Source organism: Cnephaeus nilssonii (assembly GCF_951640355.1).
Source record: "Cnephaeus nilssonii genome assembly, chromosome: 10".
NCBI lineage: Eukaryota > Metazoa > Chordata > Mammalia > Chiroptera > Vespertilionidae > Cnephaeus > Cnephaeus nilssonii.
The window spans coordinates 31,933,012-31,949,280 of record NC_137081.1 but is presented as its reverse complement, the minus strand read 5'-3'; the positions used below and the strand labels follow the sequence as shown (position 1 = coordinate 31,949,280).

Here is a 16,269-nt window from a genome sequence, read left to right as displayed (position 1 = left end):
TAGCCAAGTGGGATTAGCTTCCTTTCCTGTCCCCTTCCATCACATTGCACTCTGGGCCCCAGGGACAGGGCCTGACCCCAAGAATGCCCCACCTTCTGTCTCCCTTCCCGCCCTTGCAGTCCCCAGGATCCTGGGAGTGGGGGCAGGCTGATGAGGAAATGGGACAGGACCAGAAACCAAGTCTGAAGGCACCATCCCATCCAAGCTCCCCGGCAGGGCGCAATTCTCCCTCAGCCCTTTCTAGGATGGAGGCTGCAGGGAAGGTGGCACCACCAGGCTGTGCCCATCTGGGCAGGAGGGGCCTCTGTGTCCACCCATGCAGAGCCCCCAGGCGGGTCTGGAGTGTCCTGCAGCTAGTTGGAGGATGACAGGCACAGGTCTCCAGACCCCGACTACCTTGCTCCAGGCTGTCCCCTTCCTTCCCACCCACAGATACACAGAGACCCCTGGTGCAGGCCTAGTGCCATGTTGACTAACAGAAAGTTCCAGAACAAATGACTGGACATTGCAGTGGGGCTCTAAGCATTCTGGGGTTCCAGAGCCACACCAACCACTCCGTTCACTGACTTGTCATGATGGCCGGATAGAAGTTTGACCCTGGGCCAGGTGCAGCGGATGCAGGAAGACCCTGCCCTCTTAGGCAGCAGGGGGAGCAAGGTGACTGGTGTCTGAGGAATGTCTGTGGGTACACACTCACCATGGTGGGGGCAGCGGGGGGGGGGCAGGAGAGAGTGTCAGGGTGTCCTGAAGGGGTTTTAGAGGATGAAGAGAGAGGAGGAGGTAAGAGAGGTGGGTGGTAGGGTTCAGGGAGTAGGAGGGAGTGCTGGGGGAGCAGATGAGGCTGGAGATGGTGGAGGGGCTGGGAGCCACGCCGAGGAGCTTGGGCTCATCCCAGGCAACAGCAGAGGATGGACACGATAAAGAAGGGTACGCCAGGCTGAGGCAGGCATTCCAGAAAGATTCATTAGGAATCAGGATGCTTTAGCAAGAAGAAAGGAGGGACAGAGACCTTGGGGAGGTGGCGGTGGGTGGAGAGGAGGGGACAGAGACAGGAGGAGCATCAGGTCTTGGAAGTGGACAGTGTGTTGCGGGGACTGGGATGCTGATATCCTTCCCGACAAACAAAGGCGAAAAGAAGCCATTTGGGTGCTGCATGGGAGCAGCTGGGAGAAGACGCAGCAGGGTGGGGAGGGTAGATAAGGCAGGATGTCACCGTGGAGCCAAGAGCTACCAGGACTCAGTGCCCGAAAACAGCCCAGGACCTTGACAGTTCACTCCCGCCTCACTCCCCGATCAGAATGTACCTGAATTAGGAGACTGCGATTCGGGCATCGGCCTCTGCTCATGAGATGATATGGCCTTTGTGTGTGTGGCCCAAGAGTTGGTTCCAATCAACAGTTAATGTCAGTGTGGGCAGCCCAGCCCCTGAAACCTGAGCCTTGGGAGAGGATGGCTCCCTCTACCTATTAAAAGCCATCCTTCAAACCTCATCTCTGGTGGCACTTCTGAAGAACCTTCCAGGGGAAGCCTGAGACCCCCACCCATGTGATAGATTTCCCCAGACTTGTACCTTCCCTCTATGTACCCTTCCCTGGTTATGGGACAAAGAAGCAGGTCCTTCTCCACTGTGCACCCAGCATGAACATCCAGATGTGTCCACCATAAATTTCACATCATAAAAACAGTCCTGGGTTTCAGGTAGAAAACCATTTTTTTCTGCAATAAACATGAATGTGCTCCCACTAAGTTTTGCCTACATGTTTTTAATTATAACCCTCTGCTCACACAGGTCATGGTCGTAGCAAGTTCTCTCTGCATTCAGTGTTCGTGTAGGAGCCAGTGGACTCCTCTCTACACCTTCACTTGACCCTCCGAGCTGTGGCTGACCAGGCGGAAGGACTATTGCAGGGGAGTTGGGGCCTCAGGGGTCTGTTGCTGAAATCATGTGACCGCGAACAAACCTCTCTGGGATCTGCTTCAGTTTCCTTCTTTGTAAAGCCAAAGTGACCCCTAGATCTCTCCCACGGTCCATTATGGGAATTGAAATCCATTTAGAAATATTGGGGCCACTAGACAAAGACTCATGTTTAACCATCGCTGAAAGCAAGCTACAAGCTACCTCTCCCACATTTGGCCCCTGGGATGTCCACTCCCTCTGGTCACGTCCCCCAGAGCTCTGCCATTGCCCAGTCCTGCTGGCTGGGTAATTGCAAAATCCTCCCTGGGAATGTGCTCTTCTTGAATTACCTTTGGAAGCGTCTCACCAAACCTCACCACCAACTCCCCTTCGCTTCCTTCTTCATTTTCTCCTTCCTGACTCTTGACAAAACCTGTTGGAGGACAAGACGGCTGGTTCTCAGAGGACATAATAAGAACCAGACAGAACAGACTCCCAGGGCCGGCCCACTGGATCGATGAAGATACTGTCTGCCTCTCTCTGTAGGGGCCACAGCATCGTTTAGAAGTCGGGCTTGTTGGGGATTCTGTTTTGGTGTAGGGGATGGTCATTTGCCAATGGGCTCTAGTTATTTTTAGGAAAATCAGATTTCCCTCCATTTTGGCTCCTCTTTGCAACAAACCAGGCAACTAGAAATCATCACTTCTCAGACAAGGAGGTTAGGGAACATGACAGCTCTCCCACGCCACTCAAGATAGCAGCCTTTTGAGAAGCTAATTTAAGCTTCCTCGAATATGCTGTTTCCATAGAAATGCAAGCAAATGTCTTGATAGTTTATTAAAAACACCCACATGAAAATCCTTATAATTTTTGGAAGAGCTTTGGCCCTGCTTGGTGAACTGGGACCTGGAGAGTTTGTGGAGAAGGTAGGCCTTTCACCAGGACTGGGCCCAGGTGAGTCGGGGGTGGGACAGCCTGCAGCTGGGGGCTCAGGTCTTCTTCCTGATTTCTGGAAGCTTCCATCATCCTGTCACCTCCTCTGATGGAGTTGATTCTACCCCTGCTACCACCGCCACTACCCAGACCATCTCAGCGAGGAGAGCTAGACACCACACGGGTCTTCTCACACAGAACAGCTTTAGATGACATGCCTAGAAGTGCCACCTGGAAAGAGCGTTTTGTGCTAACTGCAGGCCGGTCATGTCCAGCTTGTTCTCGGATGCTGCAGATCACCTAGGAAAGTGCCCATGGTGTAGGACAGAGCATAGGCAGCTACTGGAGGCCAGGACCTCTGGACCTTCACTCAGGACCCTCTGGTTGACTCAGAACCTGGATTGGGGGGACCCTCAGGTGGGCTATACTTTACTCTAAGGGGCAAGGGAAGAATCCAGCTGCCCAGTTGCCTACAAGGCTGAGGGATCAGTGCATTAGTGACTGCCCTGTCCCTGGAGCAGCAGTGGTCTGCTTTGTAAAGCCAAGGTGACCTCTAGATCTCTTCCACGATCCATTATGGGAATTGAAATCCATTCAGAAATATTGGGGCTACTAGACACAGGCTACATTATAGGGGTCCCCTTGTATCCTCCATCTGTAGCCCTGCTTCTCGGACCCCCCTTGAGTCCATCCCAGAGGGAGAAATGGGGCAAAACTTCATTATGACGCAGAGTCGTGCCTGCCGCAACCAAAGGAAGCCCAATGACCCCTTACTCTCTAAACAGCTCGAGTGGAACTCCAGGTAGAATTTGGTCTGGGACTTGGTCTTCAGGGTGGCAAAGCATCTGAGAAACTCGATCTGCCCTTGGCTGTCGACAGTCCCGGGGCCTGGAACAGGTGAGAACAGAGATTGGGTTCCACAGTGTGCCTGGAAATGGAGCATTTCAAATCAGCCCCAGCCCCTCAACACATTCTTTCCTGGGGTCCAGGAAGGTGAGAGTCCAGGGGGAAGAGAGGTTTTCCCCGAAGTCACACCACCCACACTGAGTGTCCCCATGGCGGTAACAGCCTCTGTGACGAATCACAAACTGGTGGGGACAGAGTGAGAACAGCCAAGAATTCTAGGATCAGAGCTGCTCTCAGCTTTGCTACTAGAGCTACATGGCCTCGGGCAATGCCCTGAAGCTCACTGCCTCAGTCTCCCTATTAGTTCCAGCAAAGAGAACTTGTCTGATGGCTCAGCAGCCGAATACCCAAATCCACCTCATTTCTAAGTTCAGGTTGTGAGGGATCCCTGCTCTTCCTTCCTCAGGCACTGTGACCTCTGAGCTCTTCCACTCACTCATGCTGAGAACTTGCTCTCAACGCTATTCATTTAGAAAACGCGTTTGCAAGCATCCTTAGGCTGGTTTTGAACATGTGTTCTGTCCTTCCATATAAATTCTGAGCCACCTGAGAGCAAGGACAGATATTTCCTTCCTCTGTCTTTCGCATCCTTCCTTCTTTTCTGTTTTTTTTTCTTCTTTTCCCCAGCTTTATTGAGGAGTTACTGACAAACATAATTGTGCATATTTAAAATGTATGGCATGATGATTTTATACACATACACATTGTGAAGTGATTGCCAAGATCAAGATAATGAACACATCCATCACCACCTGTTTTGTGGGGGTTTCTGGTGTGGTGAGAACACTCAAGATCTTCTCTCAGTAAATTTCAAGTATACAATACTGTTATACTGTATTATTACCTATAGTCACCAGGCTGAATAGAGCCCCAGAACTTCTTTATCTTATAATTGGAAGTTTGTACCCTTTGACCTACATCTCCCCATTTCCCTCACCTCCCTCCCACCCCCCGCCCCAGCAACCACCATCCTATTCTGTTTCCATGATCTATGAAATCTGATTTTTAAAAAAGTTTCCACACATAAGTGATTCCATGCAGTACTTGTGTTTTTTGTCTGGCTTAGTTTACTTAGCTTTTCTTTCTTTTTTTAAGCCCACAGCATCTAGGCCAGGCTCTGCTTAGGTAGATGTTCAACCAACACTCAATGCAGGTCATGGGGGCTTGTGAGCATGTACAGGGGCTGAGTCCCAGTGGAGGGCAAGCCTGACACTGAGGATGCAATGAGGGTCCTCATCGAGGGTGCAATGGCAGGGGCCACTCATCAATGCTGCAGGAACTCAGAGAAAGGGGAGATGGGTGGGAGGTGGGGAAGAGGTGGAAGGTTCTAGAAAGCCACAGTGGCCAGAGCTAGGAGGGAGACAGGATGGTGGGTCATAGCTGCATGGAGTGGGGTGGCCACATCGCTGGGGCCAGGAATGTTAGACCCAACAGCATGGAGAAGCATCCCAGGAAGACTGCTGCAGCCTCATCTACATCCATCACAGCACAAAGGACATAGTGATACAGGCTTTTCCAACCTGTGTTGAGCCCCCTGCTCAGCCTTCATAAATGAGTCTGGACTGTCTGCTGCCCACAGAAGGGGGGGTTGGTAGAGAATGTGATAACATGGCTCCCCAGTCCCCTAGGCCCAGGGCTGGACATGCCAGAGAGAACACCAGCCACTGTTAGGATGAGGGTGGCCTAGTGACCAGAGCTGAGCTGGTTTTTTGAAAACTTACCTGTAAATCTAAGTATTATTTAGTCAGTCATTGCATCCCATCTTCACATTTTTATTATCTCTGCTTATCATGAAGCTGCACTAATATCGACTTAAATTTTCTTTAGACTCACTTTTTAAACTTTAATAAACGTATTTAAGAACATCTATCACAAGCCTAAATGGAAAAATCAGTGTTTCTTGCCTTACACAGAAGAGATAAACTTAAAACATATTAAGATAAATGTATTACTAATAAATGGTATCAAGGACCCATCTAGGATTGTCTTTGATGGGAGACGTGCCACACTTTAGAAAACACTCATTTACCTAATTTTAAAGACTGTATTAGACTCAAGACTTAAAAGGCTGATGTATTTGCCACAGAGAGCAAGAAAATGCTTTGGACTGAAATCATGATGTGGCTTGGACATGAAGAAACCAGATAAACAGACTGTGGATTTGCTGGAAGAAGGGGCCTTCATCTAATGCAGACAATTGACTCTTGCTACCAGAAGATGAGTGCCCAAGGCCCCTGTCTTTGTGGAATATGAAGGGACGGACACTGCCCACCATTTACCATTTTTGGAGACAAACTGGGAGGTGACTCCTGCCTCAAATGTGGCAAAAACAGGACTGTGGTCACTTGTCATGATATCACTGGTGCTGCCTGCAGGGAAAGAAAGGCATTTCTGAGCAAGGAAAGAGAAACCCTTCTGGTCAAACCAAAGATGGCAAACCCATAGCAGAAATCAACTCACACTGATGGAAGCCTCCAGAGTTTTGTACCTGTCATTTCACTGACGTTCTACAACTACACTCAAAAGTCTCAGTAACTGTGTGTGACACCGTCTCCTCCATAGCTAAAATGTGCCTATGCTAGGTTTTCATGGTCTAAGCACTCTGTTGTATTGGTGAGAAGCTCATGGCCCAGAATGGGATGGGGGTTTAAATCACTGAGCTCATTGGTAAGAGAGATGGCACCTTCCCCCATCCCACAAGGACTGGCAGTATCAGGAGAGGGTAGAGGTGATGAAGTGTAGACACAGAGGGTAGACAACTCTTATAAGGAGCCAGTGAGAAGGCAGTAGAGCAGTTTGGAGTGGGAAAGAGAGAGAACACAGTTCTAGAAATACTGAGGATACACCCACTTCTTCAGGTGACCAAACTGACTAGGGCTGCAGGGAGCTCTCCCATTTTACAGATGGACAGATCAGAGCCCTTTAGTTAGGGCATTGAACCTCCCAGCATGCCACTCACCATAGGACTGACACACCACATGCACCAGGGGGTACGACTTCCAGAGGACTCGGTCACACCAGGAGGGCAAGTTGTATTTCATCTGCAAATCAAAGTCACAAGCTATGTAAAATGCCTGCAACTTTAAAAAATATGTGTATCAGTAAAAGAAAAGATGAACTTGTGGCCTTCGTAACCCTTGGCTTCATCTGCTGTTGGTTCTTTATAGAATTACCTGTAGGTGGCTTTAAACCCTTTTTGCTTGCTTCAAGTCCCAACTCCACTGCCATGCCCCACACTTTCAGACTCCCTGGACTCCAGCTTTAGAACAAAGATTGATTCACCTGGCTGTGCTCCCTTACCTATCCTCCTCATTATTTCAGAATCTCATGTATTTTTATATTCTCTTATTTTTTTTCTAACTCAGATAAACCTCTCTACCAGTATTTTCAACCTAGTCTCTGCTTATCTTCTCCAGCTACTTCCTTTAATAACATACTCCAGCCAGTACACCTGATCCACCCATTCACACATCCATCCATCTATCTACTTATCCATCCATCCTACCATCCATCTACTTATTCATTCACCAACCCATCCATCCATCCATCCATCCATCCATCCATCCATCCATCCACCCACCCACCCATCCATCCACCCACCCAACCAATTGGGTATGGTAAACAAGGCAACCTGGCAATGATAACAATCCTCTTTAAACAATATCCTTATTTCCTTAAGTTCCAGCTCTTTCTCCTCTGCCTACGAATGTAAAGGTACTCATCCTAAAAGAACCTACCCTTGCCATCACCTTCAATATTTTTCTTTTCTTATTTTTATCAATTTTCTTTCAAGAATGTTTTCTTTTTGCCTCTACTTTTAGACTGTCCATTTATGTGTGTGTGTTTTTTAACCCGAGGTACAACTTACATACAGTAAAGTGTACTAATCTTAAATGTATAGCTTGAGGAATTTTTACATTAGCATACATCCATTTTACCACTACCCAGATCAAGATTTAGAAAATTTCCACCATCACAAAAGGTTCCCTGTCCCTTCCTTGTCAATACTATCACCTCCTTGAGGTGAACACTATTATGAATAATGTCCCCACTGATTAATTTTGGCTACTCTTGAACTTATACATGGACTCATCCAATATACAGTCAACCCTCAAAGAACACAGATTGACTGCACAGGTCCCTTATACACAGATTTTTTTTCCCAATAAATACGTACAGTACTATAAATCTATTTTCTTTTCCTTTTGATTTTCTTGATAACATTTTCTTTTTTCCAGTTTACTTTATTGTAAGACTACAATATATAACACATATAATGTATAAAATATGTGTTCATCGACTATTTATGTTATGGGTAAGGATTCTGGTCAACAGTAGGCTATTAATAGTTAAGTTTTGGGGAGTCAAAGGTTATATATGGATTTCCTATTGAATGGGGGTCAGCGCCCTAACCCCTGAGTTGTTCAAGGGGCAATTAAATACTCTTTTTTGTCTGGCCTCTTTCACTAATGTTTTGCATATAGATGTTCTTTCACATAATTACTGTGGTTGTATTGCACTGTATGTATACACCACATTTGTCCATTCTACTGTTAATGGAAGTAGGATTGTTTTCAGTTTTTGGACATTGTAAAAAAAGCTATAACGATTCTTGTATTTGTCTTTTGGTGAACAAATGTACTGATTTCTCTTGTGTATAAACCAAGGTGGAATAGCTGAATCACGGGGTAGATGCATGTGTAGTTGCATAGATTCTGCCAAAGTGTCATTTCTTTAACCTTGCAGTTCTCAGCATTGGCCACCCTGGAGAATTACCGGTGGAGCTTCACAAAGATATAGAAAGTGGGGCCCCACTCCAGATCTACTGGATCACAACCTGTGGGGATGAGTCCCAGACAACTGCATCTCCGAAAACCTCCACCAGTGACTCATCTGCATAGCCTTGGTAAAGAGCTATCTTGTCCTCCTGCAGCCTGGATTTCACCTCTAAGACTCTGTGCACACTGTTCTTTTAATGTCTACCGAAAACTCTGAGCCACAAGTCCAGCTCTTCAGGCAGGGTCACGTGACTGGCACACGTTCTCGACTCACATTTCATACTGGTTACCACTAGTCTGTGATGCTGAGCTGTGCGGTTGGTCTTCCCACCACCTACCAAGCATACTTTTCCCATCTCCTTTGTTGTCTGCTTCTTCCTCTCATCTCTTACCATCGATGGACCTCAGATCTGTCCCTAGCTCTTCTCTACTAATTTCTGCTCACTCTTTGTCTTCTCTGCAGACGACTCTCAAATCTATGACCCAGCCCTGGCATTTCTCTTTAGCATCAATCTAGTATTTTAACTGCCTTCTGGATGTTTTCTGAGATTTTCCACAAATATTGTATAATAAGTCTAAAAAATAAGCTCTATTTTATCCTTCCAAGCCAGCTCTGCCTTCTGATTTTCTAGTTTTTAATCCATGGCAATCTGATCTGCATCCGTCATTGTCACAGTCTTATAGTATATTTATCTTGTTTTGTCTTTCCCACTCTAAACTCTTGGGGGACAGACACCCCACTCCTCTTTGATCTCCCTCACCTAGCAGAGTACCCAGTCCATCACAGGTCATCAGTAAATATCTGTCAAACAAAAATAAATAAATGCTTTATTGCAGCTTTCCCCAAACACAGTTACTTGAAACACAAGTGGCCTCATCTGATGTTAACTGATATTCCATAACCAATCAAGTTTGGCACCTGAAGTTCCTCGTGGAGAATACAATGTTCATAAGTCCACAAAGGCTCTGGTAAGTCACAGCAAGAAGCTTGTTAATGATGAATCACTTGGCAGATTAGCATATATATTTGCTAAGTGAGCTTCAGAACCCAGTTAAGGGAATAACACTTTAAGTCCTCTCGGAATCTTCAGATACCTGGATAAAAGGTAAATACTGTAGGAGTCATGAGTCCAACTCCTCACAGTGTCTAAATCTGGCTGCCCAGCCTCTCCTTAGAGGTTTTTGCTCTGTGACACAATCTACATGAGATTTCTATTTTCTTCTTTTTCTTGTTGCCTAGTGGAAAAGGACATTCATCCGTCTGTTCACCTTTATAGGAACAGTTACAAGAGCAGTGAGATGTACAAGGAGTGTGGAGATGGAGGGCAGGGGAGGTGTCTATGAGGACTCACCCCCGTGGCTTTCTGCTTAGTGTAGGCATATTTGTCCCGAGTCAGTCTTTCAAAACGGTAGGTGGGCGCGAACGTGATTTCTTCCTCCTCTGAAACCAAACAAAACCCTGGTTTCAGCTTTCATTCCCACGTTTCACATCTGGCCAAGTTTCCTTCTCCTCCAGACATAACACCCCCTCCCCCCACCGCCCCTTGAGGATATTCGGGGAGAAGGGGAGACAGAACGATGGCTGGAGAGGGTCCCGGGGAGGATGTCAGTTCTTACCGAAGTGCAGGAAAACCTTCTGCTCCTTCCTCTCCATGAGCAGCTGGTCGTGGGACAGGAGGTCTGCGTACTGCTGCTGCTTGATCTTCTGGATAATGGTTTCTGCCTCCTGGAGCAAGGACATGGCCACTGTGAGACACCCCTCTTCACCAACGTGCTCAGGAGGCACATCATCGCCTGCTGCCCACCGCACCAGACCCCGGAGCCTCGGTGCTGCACCAGCCCCCAGCCCCCACCTAGGGTTGCTGGGTTGGTGCTTCTTAGCTTCAACCATTTTTACAGGGAAAATCCTGCAATAGTGAAATATCAACCTGATAACATAAGTTCCCGGTTATTCCAAATTTGCTGAAGGGGCATTTTATTTTTTCATACTGTCTTTTAATATCATCTTATTAACACTTCATTAGGTATGTAGGTATGTCTCTATTGCTCTCTCTCTCTGGGAAATGAGCCAGCCTGTTGTAAGGCCATGAAAGGATGTGAAATCCCATCAGGCCTCTGTGATCTGGGCTGGGACCCCAGGGAGTCGGTGTGACATCCAGAGGATGTGCTGGCCTTGGAAGCCAGCAGTCCTCTCTCCCGAGAATTGTTACCTCTGTTCTGGCCAATGCACTTGGTCATCTCCTGGTGAGTGAATGGCTGTGACAGCCCCTTAGACTGTAAAGGGTCCCTGTCCACCCCTCTCTCATCTGCCTGCTCAGTAGGAGGGAGAGAAGGAAAGGGGCCATGAGAAGCACCTTGAGAGGGAGGGGGGGAGGGAGTGGTCAGGGAGTCATGGCGGGCCCTAAGCCACCCAGTCTCTGCAGAGCTGCTGTGGCAGCGGGAGGCGGAGGCGGCTGAGGGATGTGGGACAGTGGGAAAGTCCAGGTTCAATTCCAGCTTTGTCCGTGATCTGCAACAGGCCCAAGGCCTTTTCCTTGGCCTGTGTGTGCCCCAGGGCTCCCTCTGCTCTGTAAAAGTAGGTCACAGGATGGCAGCTAGACACGGACACAACAGGCAGTTAACCAAGGTCTCTGGGCAGACGGGCTCGGTTCTGCTCCTAGGTCTGGCTCCTGCCCCATCTTCCTTCCAGGGACACGAAAACAACCTCATCTGGTTCTAGATGCATCCAGTGGCCATGCCTGTCCACCCCCTTCCCTCCCCGAGGGTGCAAGGCTGCATCTGTGCCACATGGCCCTCTGACCACTGCTCACTGGACCAGGGGTGGGCATCCAACTTAGAGAATGGCTTCCCTGGGCTGGACAGTGACCTGTGATTTGGGGAGAAAACAGCTGCTCAAGTCAGACTTCAGCCTCTGCTGGCGACCTGGGACTGGCAGGCTGAGGGGTGCAGCCAGCCAGTGGGAGGACAGAGGCAGAGTGGTGGTGAGGAGGGGCAGCAGGGACAGGCATGTGGGAACTAGGCATGAGCACAGGCAACCCATAAAGAAAGGCGGACACTCCGCAATGGGAACAGTTTTGAGTCTCAGAGGTGGAGTAGCTGCCTTGGCCCAGTTCGGTCTACGTGTCTCCATGGTCCTCTGCCCTGTGACAATGCAAGGGAGCCTCTGTCCCATGCAGGCCAGCCCGACAGACACTGGTCACCCAGGTGGAAGCCCCTCACCCGATGGAAAGCTCCCCGCCCAGGTGGGCAGCCCCAGCCCCCGGCAGATAGCTCCTCACCCAAATGCGCAGCCCCAGCCCCAGTGGGCAGCTCCTTACCGAGGTGGGCAGCTCCACACGGTAGTTGAGGTCCCCGAGCCAGAAGAGGTGGGTGAAGCGGTGAGTGATGTTAAAGGGACTCAGTTTCTTGTCTCCCAGAGCCAGAAACCGGAGAATGTTCGTATAGTTTTGGTTTCGCCTGATTAAATGACAAAACAGCCATTTTAGCACAGGGCTCCCTACTCCTCCATGGTGGGCCATCAGAGGGGCAGGAGGGGAACCGAGACTTGAATTTCTGGCTCTGTTGCAGCAGACCATGGCCTGGGCCACGAGAGCATGTGCTCAACAGGAATCAGAATCGTGACTGTTCTAGATGGCTGTCTTCACGACCAACTGGCATCTGTCAGTGTGCCCCAGAGGAGGTTCTCTCTCCCCTTTAGAAAGAAGTGGCATTTGGGTGTCTGTTCGGTTAATGACACAGGAAATGTCTGCTCTGCCCTTCCGACGAGACTCCTCCACACGGAGGGTTGTCACTGAGCTGCAGTTGCCTCTGAAGAGACCACAGGGAAAGCCCTCAAAGGGTCCCAGCCGAGGCCTGAGCAGTCCGTCACTATCCGAGGTGTGAGGTCTGTCTGAGCAAAAAACCCGACACAGGCTCCCGGGAACAAACGCTATTACCTGAGTTTCTTCTCGCTTCCGGAAGTCAAGTGGCTGTTGACAAACCCCAAGGAGGTTCCGTTGAACATGAACGACACCCCCACGGCTCCCTTATTTCCTGAAGAGAGGGAGAAAGAAGCCAGAATGTCAAACAGGCAAACCTGCCGCGCACCAGGACATCAAGGTGAAGAAAGAGGGGCGGAAGCAGGTGTGGGAAAGTGGAAGAGAAGGAAGAAAGCAAAACCTAAGGGGGTGGGGGTGGGGGGGATGTGACAAGTGACAGCCTGGGGGATGAGACTCCGTCAGACGAGTAAGAAAGCAAGGGGAATGAATGGTCAGCAGCGTTGGGTTCTCCGAAGGGCTAAGGGAGGAGGCCGCCAGTGTAACCCATCCTGGCATCTCCCCGGAAGGGGCTCTTGGTCACCACACATTCCAGGTAGGCAGGACACGAAAAGCAGCCAGAAGCTGGGGAAAGAAGATTCAGGAGGAGGAGACAGGTCTGAGGGGAGTGTGTGTGTGTGTGTGTGTGTGTGGGGGGGGGGGGCGACCTTCCACCCAGCTAACTCCAGGTTCCTGTGAGACCAAAACCTGCACCTAAAACACCTCTTTTTCTATCAGTTTTACTCTCTTCTAGACCAGCGGTTCTCAAAGTGTGTTCCCTGGCCCCGCAGCATCAGCATCACCTGGGAACGTGTGGGAAGTACACATTCTCAGGCCCTGCCCTGGACCTGCTGAATCTGGGGCGGGGCGCAGTGATCTGGGTTTGCCGAGTCCTCTAGGTCAGGGGTGGGTAAACACTGGTCCACCACCAGCTAAAAATGGTTTTTACACTTTTAGACAGTTGGAAAAATCAAAAGAAGAATATTTTGTGACACATTAAAATGATATGAAATTTAAGTTTCAGAATCCATAAACAACATTTCATTGGAACACGGCCACACCCATAGACAGAGCTGAGTAGGTGCAACAGAGACTGCATGACCTGTAGAGCCTAAAATATCACTATCAGGCCTTTTAGAGAAAGTCTGCCTACCTCTGTTCTAGGTGATTCTGACACGTGAAGTCTGAGAACCTGGTCTGCCCAATACAGCAGCTATAAGCCTACGTACGGAGCCCTTGAAACATGGCTGATCCAAACTGAGATGGGCCCTGAGTGTCAATGACACATCGGAATTATCAGCCTTGGTAAGAAACACAGAGTGGAAATTCTAATAATTTTCTTTATTGAATACCTATTGAAATGGCAATCTTTTGAATGTATAAGGCTTGATAAATTTTATTGTTAAAATTGACTTTGGCCCTAGCTGGATAGGCAAACCCAGATCACTGAGCTCCACCCCAGATTCAGCTAGGGCCAAAATTGACTTTGGCTCAGTGGATAGAGCATCGGCCTGTGGACTGAAGGGTCCAGGTTCCATTCTGATCAAGGGCACATGCCTGAGGTGCGAGCTTGATCCCCAGTAGGGGGCGTGCAGGAGGCAGTTGATCAATGATGCTCTCTCATCATTGATGTTTCTATCTCTCTCTCCCTTTCCCTTCCTCTCTGAAATGAATAAAAATATATAGTTTTTAAAAATTGACTTTGCCTGTTTTCTTTTCTTTAATGTAGCTAAGAGAATATTTAAACCCCCCACATGGCTCCCCTTCTGTCTGGGCTGGACAGCCCTGGGCAAAGCACGGGCTTTGAAAGGGCCTTGGGGATAAGCCGGCACCACCTCCTTGGGAAGGGGCGGGTGGCCCAGCAGAGACCAAACAAGCACTAGAAAGAGGTTCCTGGGCAGAAGAAGGGCGTAGGCTTCACAACAGGGCAGCTACTGAGACAGGAAGGAAGGAGGCACGAGGGGGTGTGGACCCGGGCAGGTGCGGTTTGTCAGCAGAAAATTTGAGAGAGCTTTTCACAATCAATTACAACAATTCTTCTATTTCCTGTTCTCTCTGGGACTGTCCTGTCCCTGACTCCAACCCCCAGAAACCACTGGCCTCGCCCTCACCTCTGCCCTCACCCACGTGGGGCACCTGCCACACATACTCACAGACAGAATCACACAGATAGATTCATGTGTACACTCACTTATATACCCACAGATTCACACTCACACCCTCATGGGGTCCTCTGCTCTTATTCCGATTCTCTGAAGCATCCCGATGAGTCCCACTGGCTCAGAGTCACATCCCACCCGAGTCAGTCTAGATCCAGATTGGGGTCGGCAACCTACACATGTGGCCAACTCGAGCCCACAGCCTGTGTTATGAATAAAGTTTTACAGAACAGCTCCTCCCATTCATTTCATGCATCTGTGTTTGCTTTTGTGTGACAGCAGCGGGGACGAGGAGTGACATATGGCCCATAAAGCCTCAAGTATTTACTCCCTGGTCCTTCACAGTAAATGTGTTGACCCTCTCCTAGGTCCCTGACACTCAAGGTGGGGCCTTTGGACCAGCACTGACACTACCTGGTTGGAAACGCAGGATTCGGGCCCCACCTGACCTGCTGAGTCAGAACCTGCATGTCAGCCTGATCCCTGGAGTGCTGGTGTCGACCCAGACGAGTTTCTGCTGGGGGGACCAACCACCCTGGTTTTCCCAGGACCAGGGGATCTCAGGATCTGAGACTCCGTTTGTAATCTGGGACGTCCCAGTGAAGCCGGACAGGATGGGTGGGCATGTCAGCAGGAGCCTGCTATGAATAGGTGGCCCTCTCTGCTCACCCAGAGTGTTGGCGATGCCCGTCTTCACGTTGTCGGTGCAGATGTGGCTGATCCGGTTCTCATGCTCGGGCTTGGCCAGCACCACAATGCGAATGTTCCAGAGGGTGTGGATGGCGATCTGGTGGGGAGGACAATGTTGTGACCCTCGGCCAGGGCGTACTGCCTGACCCCGGAGCAAGAGATTCACACCCAGTCCTCACCTCCCAGATGTGGAGTTCCCTGTCTGTAACCCCTAAACTTTGGGGGACTCCTAGGGATGTCCCACAGGTGACACAAAGTATCTTAAAGATGAGAGCCAGGACTGAAGAAGTTTCAATGAAGTAAAGCACAGGTAGGACCCTGTCACTTTCAGCAACACCCATGGGCCCCATCAATTTCTGAATACAGATTCCCTTCTCTGGCCCCGGAAGGTAGGGGAGAACCACGAAGTACCCGGACAACTTTGGAAGTTGAGAGTTGAGATGCTGAGCCCACCATTGCCTCTAAGATGTTCTGGCCGGCCTTGCAAAGCCCGCTCCCCTGGAGTCCCAGCTGGGGCCATGGCCAGCTGCTCACCGTTTTAAAAGTCATGCTGGTGATTTCTTGCAGGGAGTTTTTGAGTATTTCTAGCCACTCCTTCTCCCCCAGGGGGTCCTCCTGGGTGCCAATCACGTAGATGTCGTGGGGGATGTAATCAGCAGAGTCATCCCGCGTCTTCCCCTGCCCCTTGGAGAGAAACCAGGACGTGATCTTCTTGGGAGGGGGGGCGTTACCTTCAACAGCAAAACCCAACACCAAGTGAGTCGCAGGTACAACAGAAGAATTCAAACAGAGATGGGGGAAGGATTGGGGTAGGGGAGTCACACAGACATGAAAACCATTCAGGCCACCCAACAAAATACCTTAGATGGAGAACTAGGTACTATCATCCCCAGTTACATTTCTTTTTAAAGGTAATGTGAAGTTTCAAAGACTAGAAACAGAAGATTCCACATGAACTAGTTGCACATGAGGTCCAACACCAGCTGGTCTTTGAAGCCACATTGGGAACTGAGACACAGTCCTCGAGAAATATACATTCTGTTGTCAAGACGACCCCGTAGGGTAGGCTGACAGGTTTGGGATGGGGCTTCTAGCCCACGGTTGGGAGATAA

General features: G+C 49.4%; 1 protein-coding gene across 1 annotated transcript in view; it reads right to left on the bottom strand.

The window, feature by feature from the left end:
• INPP5D (inositol polyphosphate-5-phosphatase D) overlaps nucleotides 1-16,269 on the bottom strand; it is a 96,506-nt gene that overhangs the window by 13,713 nt on the left and 66,524 nt on the right. The window contains exons 12-21 of the mRNA XM_079782187.1: nucleotides 15,692-15,888; nucleotides 15,137-15,254; nucleotides 12,450-12,546; nucleotides 11,832-11,970; nucleotides 10,132-10,240; nucleotides 9,867-9,955; nucleotides 6,696-6,777; nucleotides 6,016-6,105; nucleotides 3,605-3,718; nucleotides 2,248-2,330 (exon numbers count right to left, since the gene is read on the bottom strand). Of these exons, the coding sequence (XP_079638313.1) occupies nucleotides 2,248-2,330; nucleotides 3,605-3,718; nucleotides 6,016-6,105; nucleotides 6,696-6,777; nucleotides 9,867-9,955; nucleotides 10,132-10,240; nucleotides 11,832-11,970; nucleotides 12,450-12,546; nucleotides 15,137-15,254; nucleotides 15,692-15,888 (1,118 nt within the window). The remainder of the gene's footprint in view (nucleotides 1-2,247; nucleotides 2,331-3,604; nucleotides 3,719-6,015; nucleotides 6,106-6,695; nucleotides 6,778-9,866; nucleotides 9,956-10,131; nucleotides 10,241-11,831; nucleotides 11,971-12,449; nucleotides 12,547-15,136; nucleotides 15,255-15,691; nucleotides 15,889-16,269) is intronic.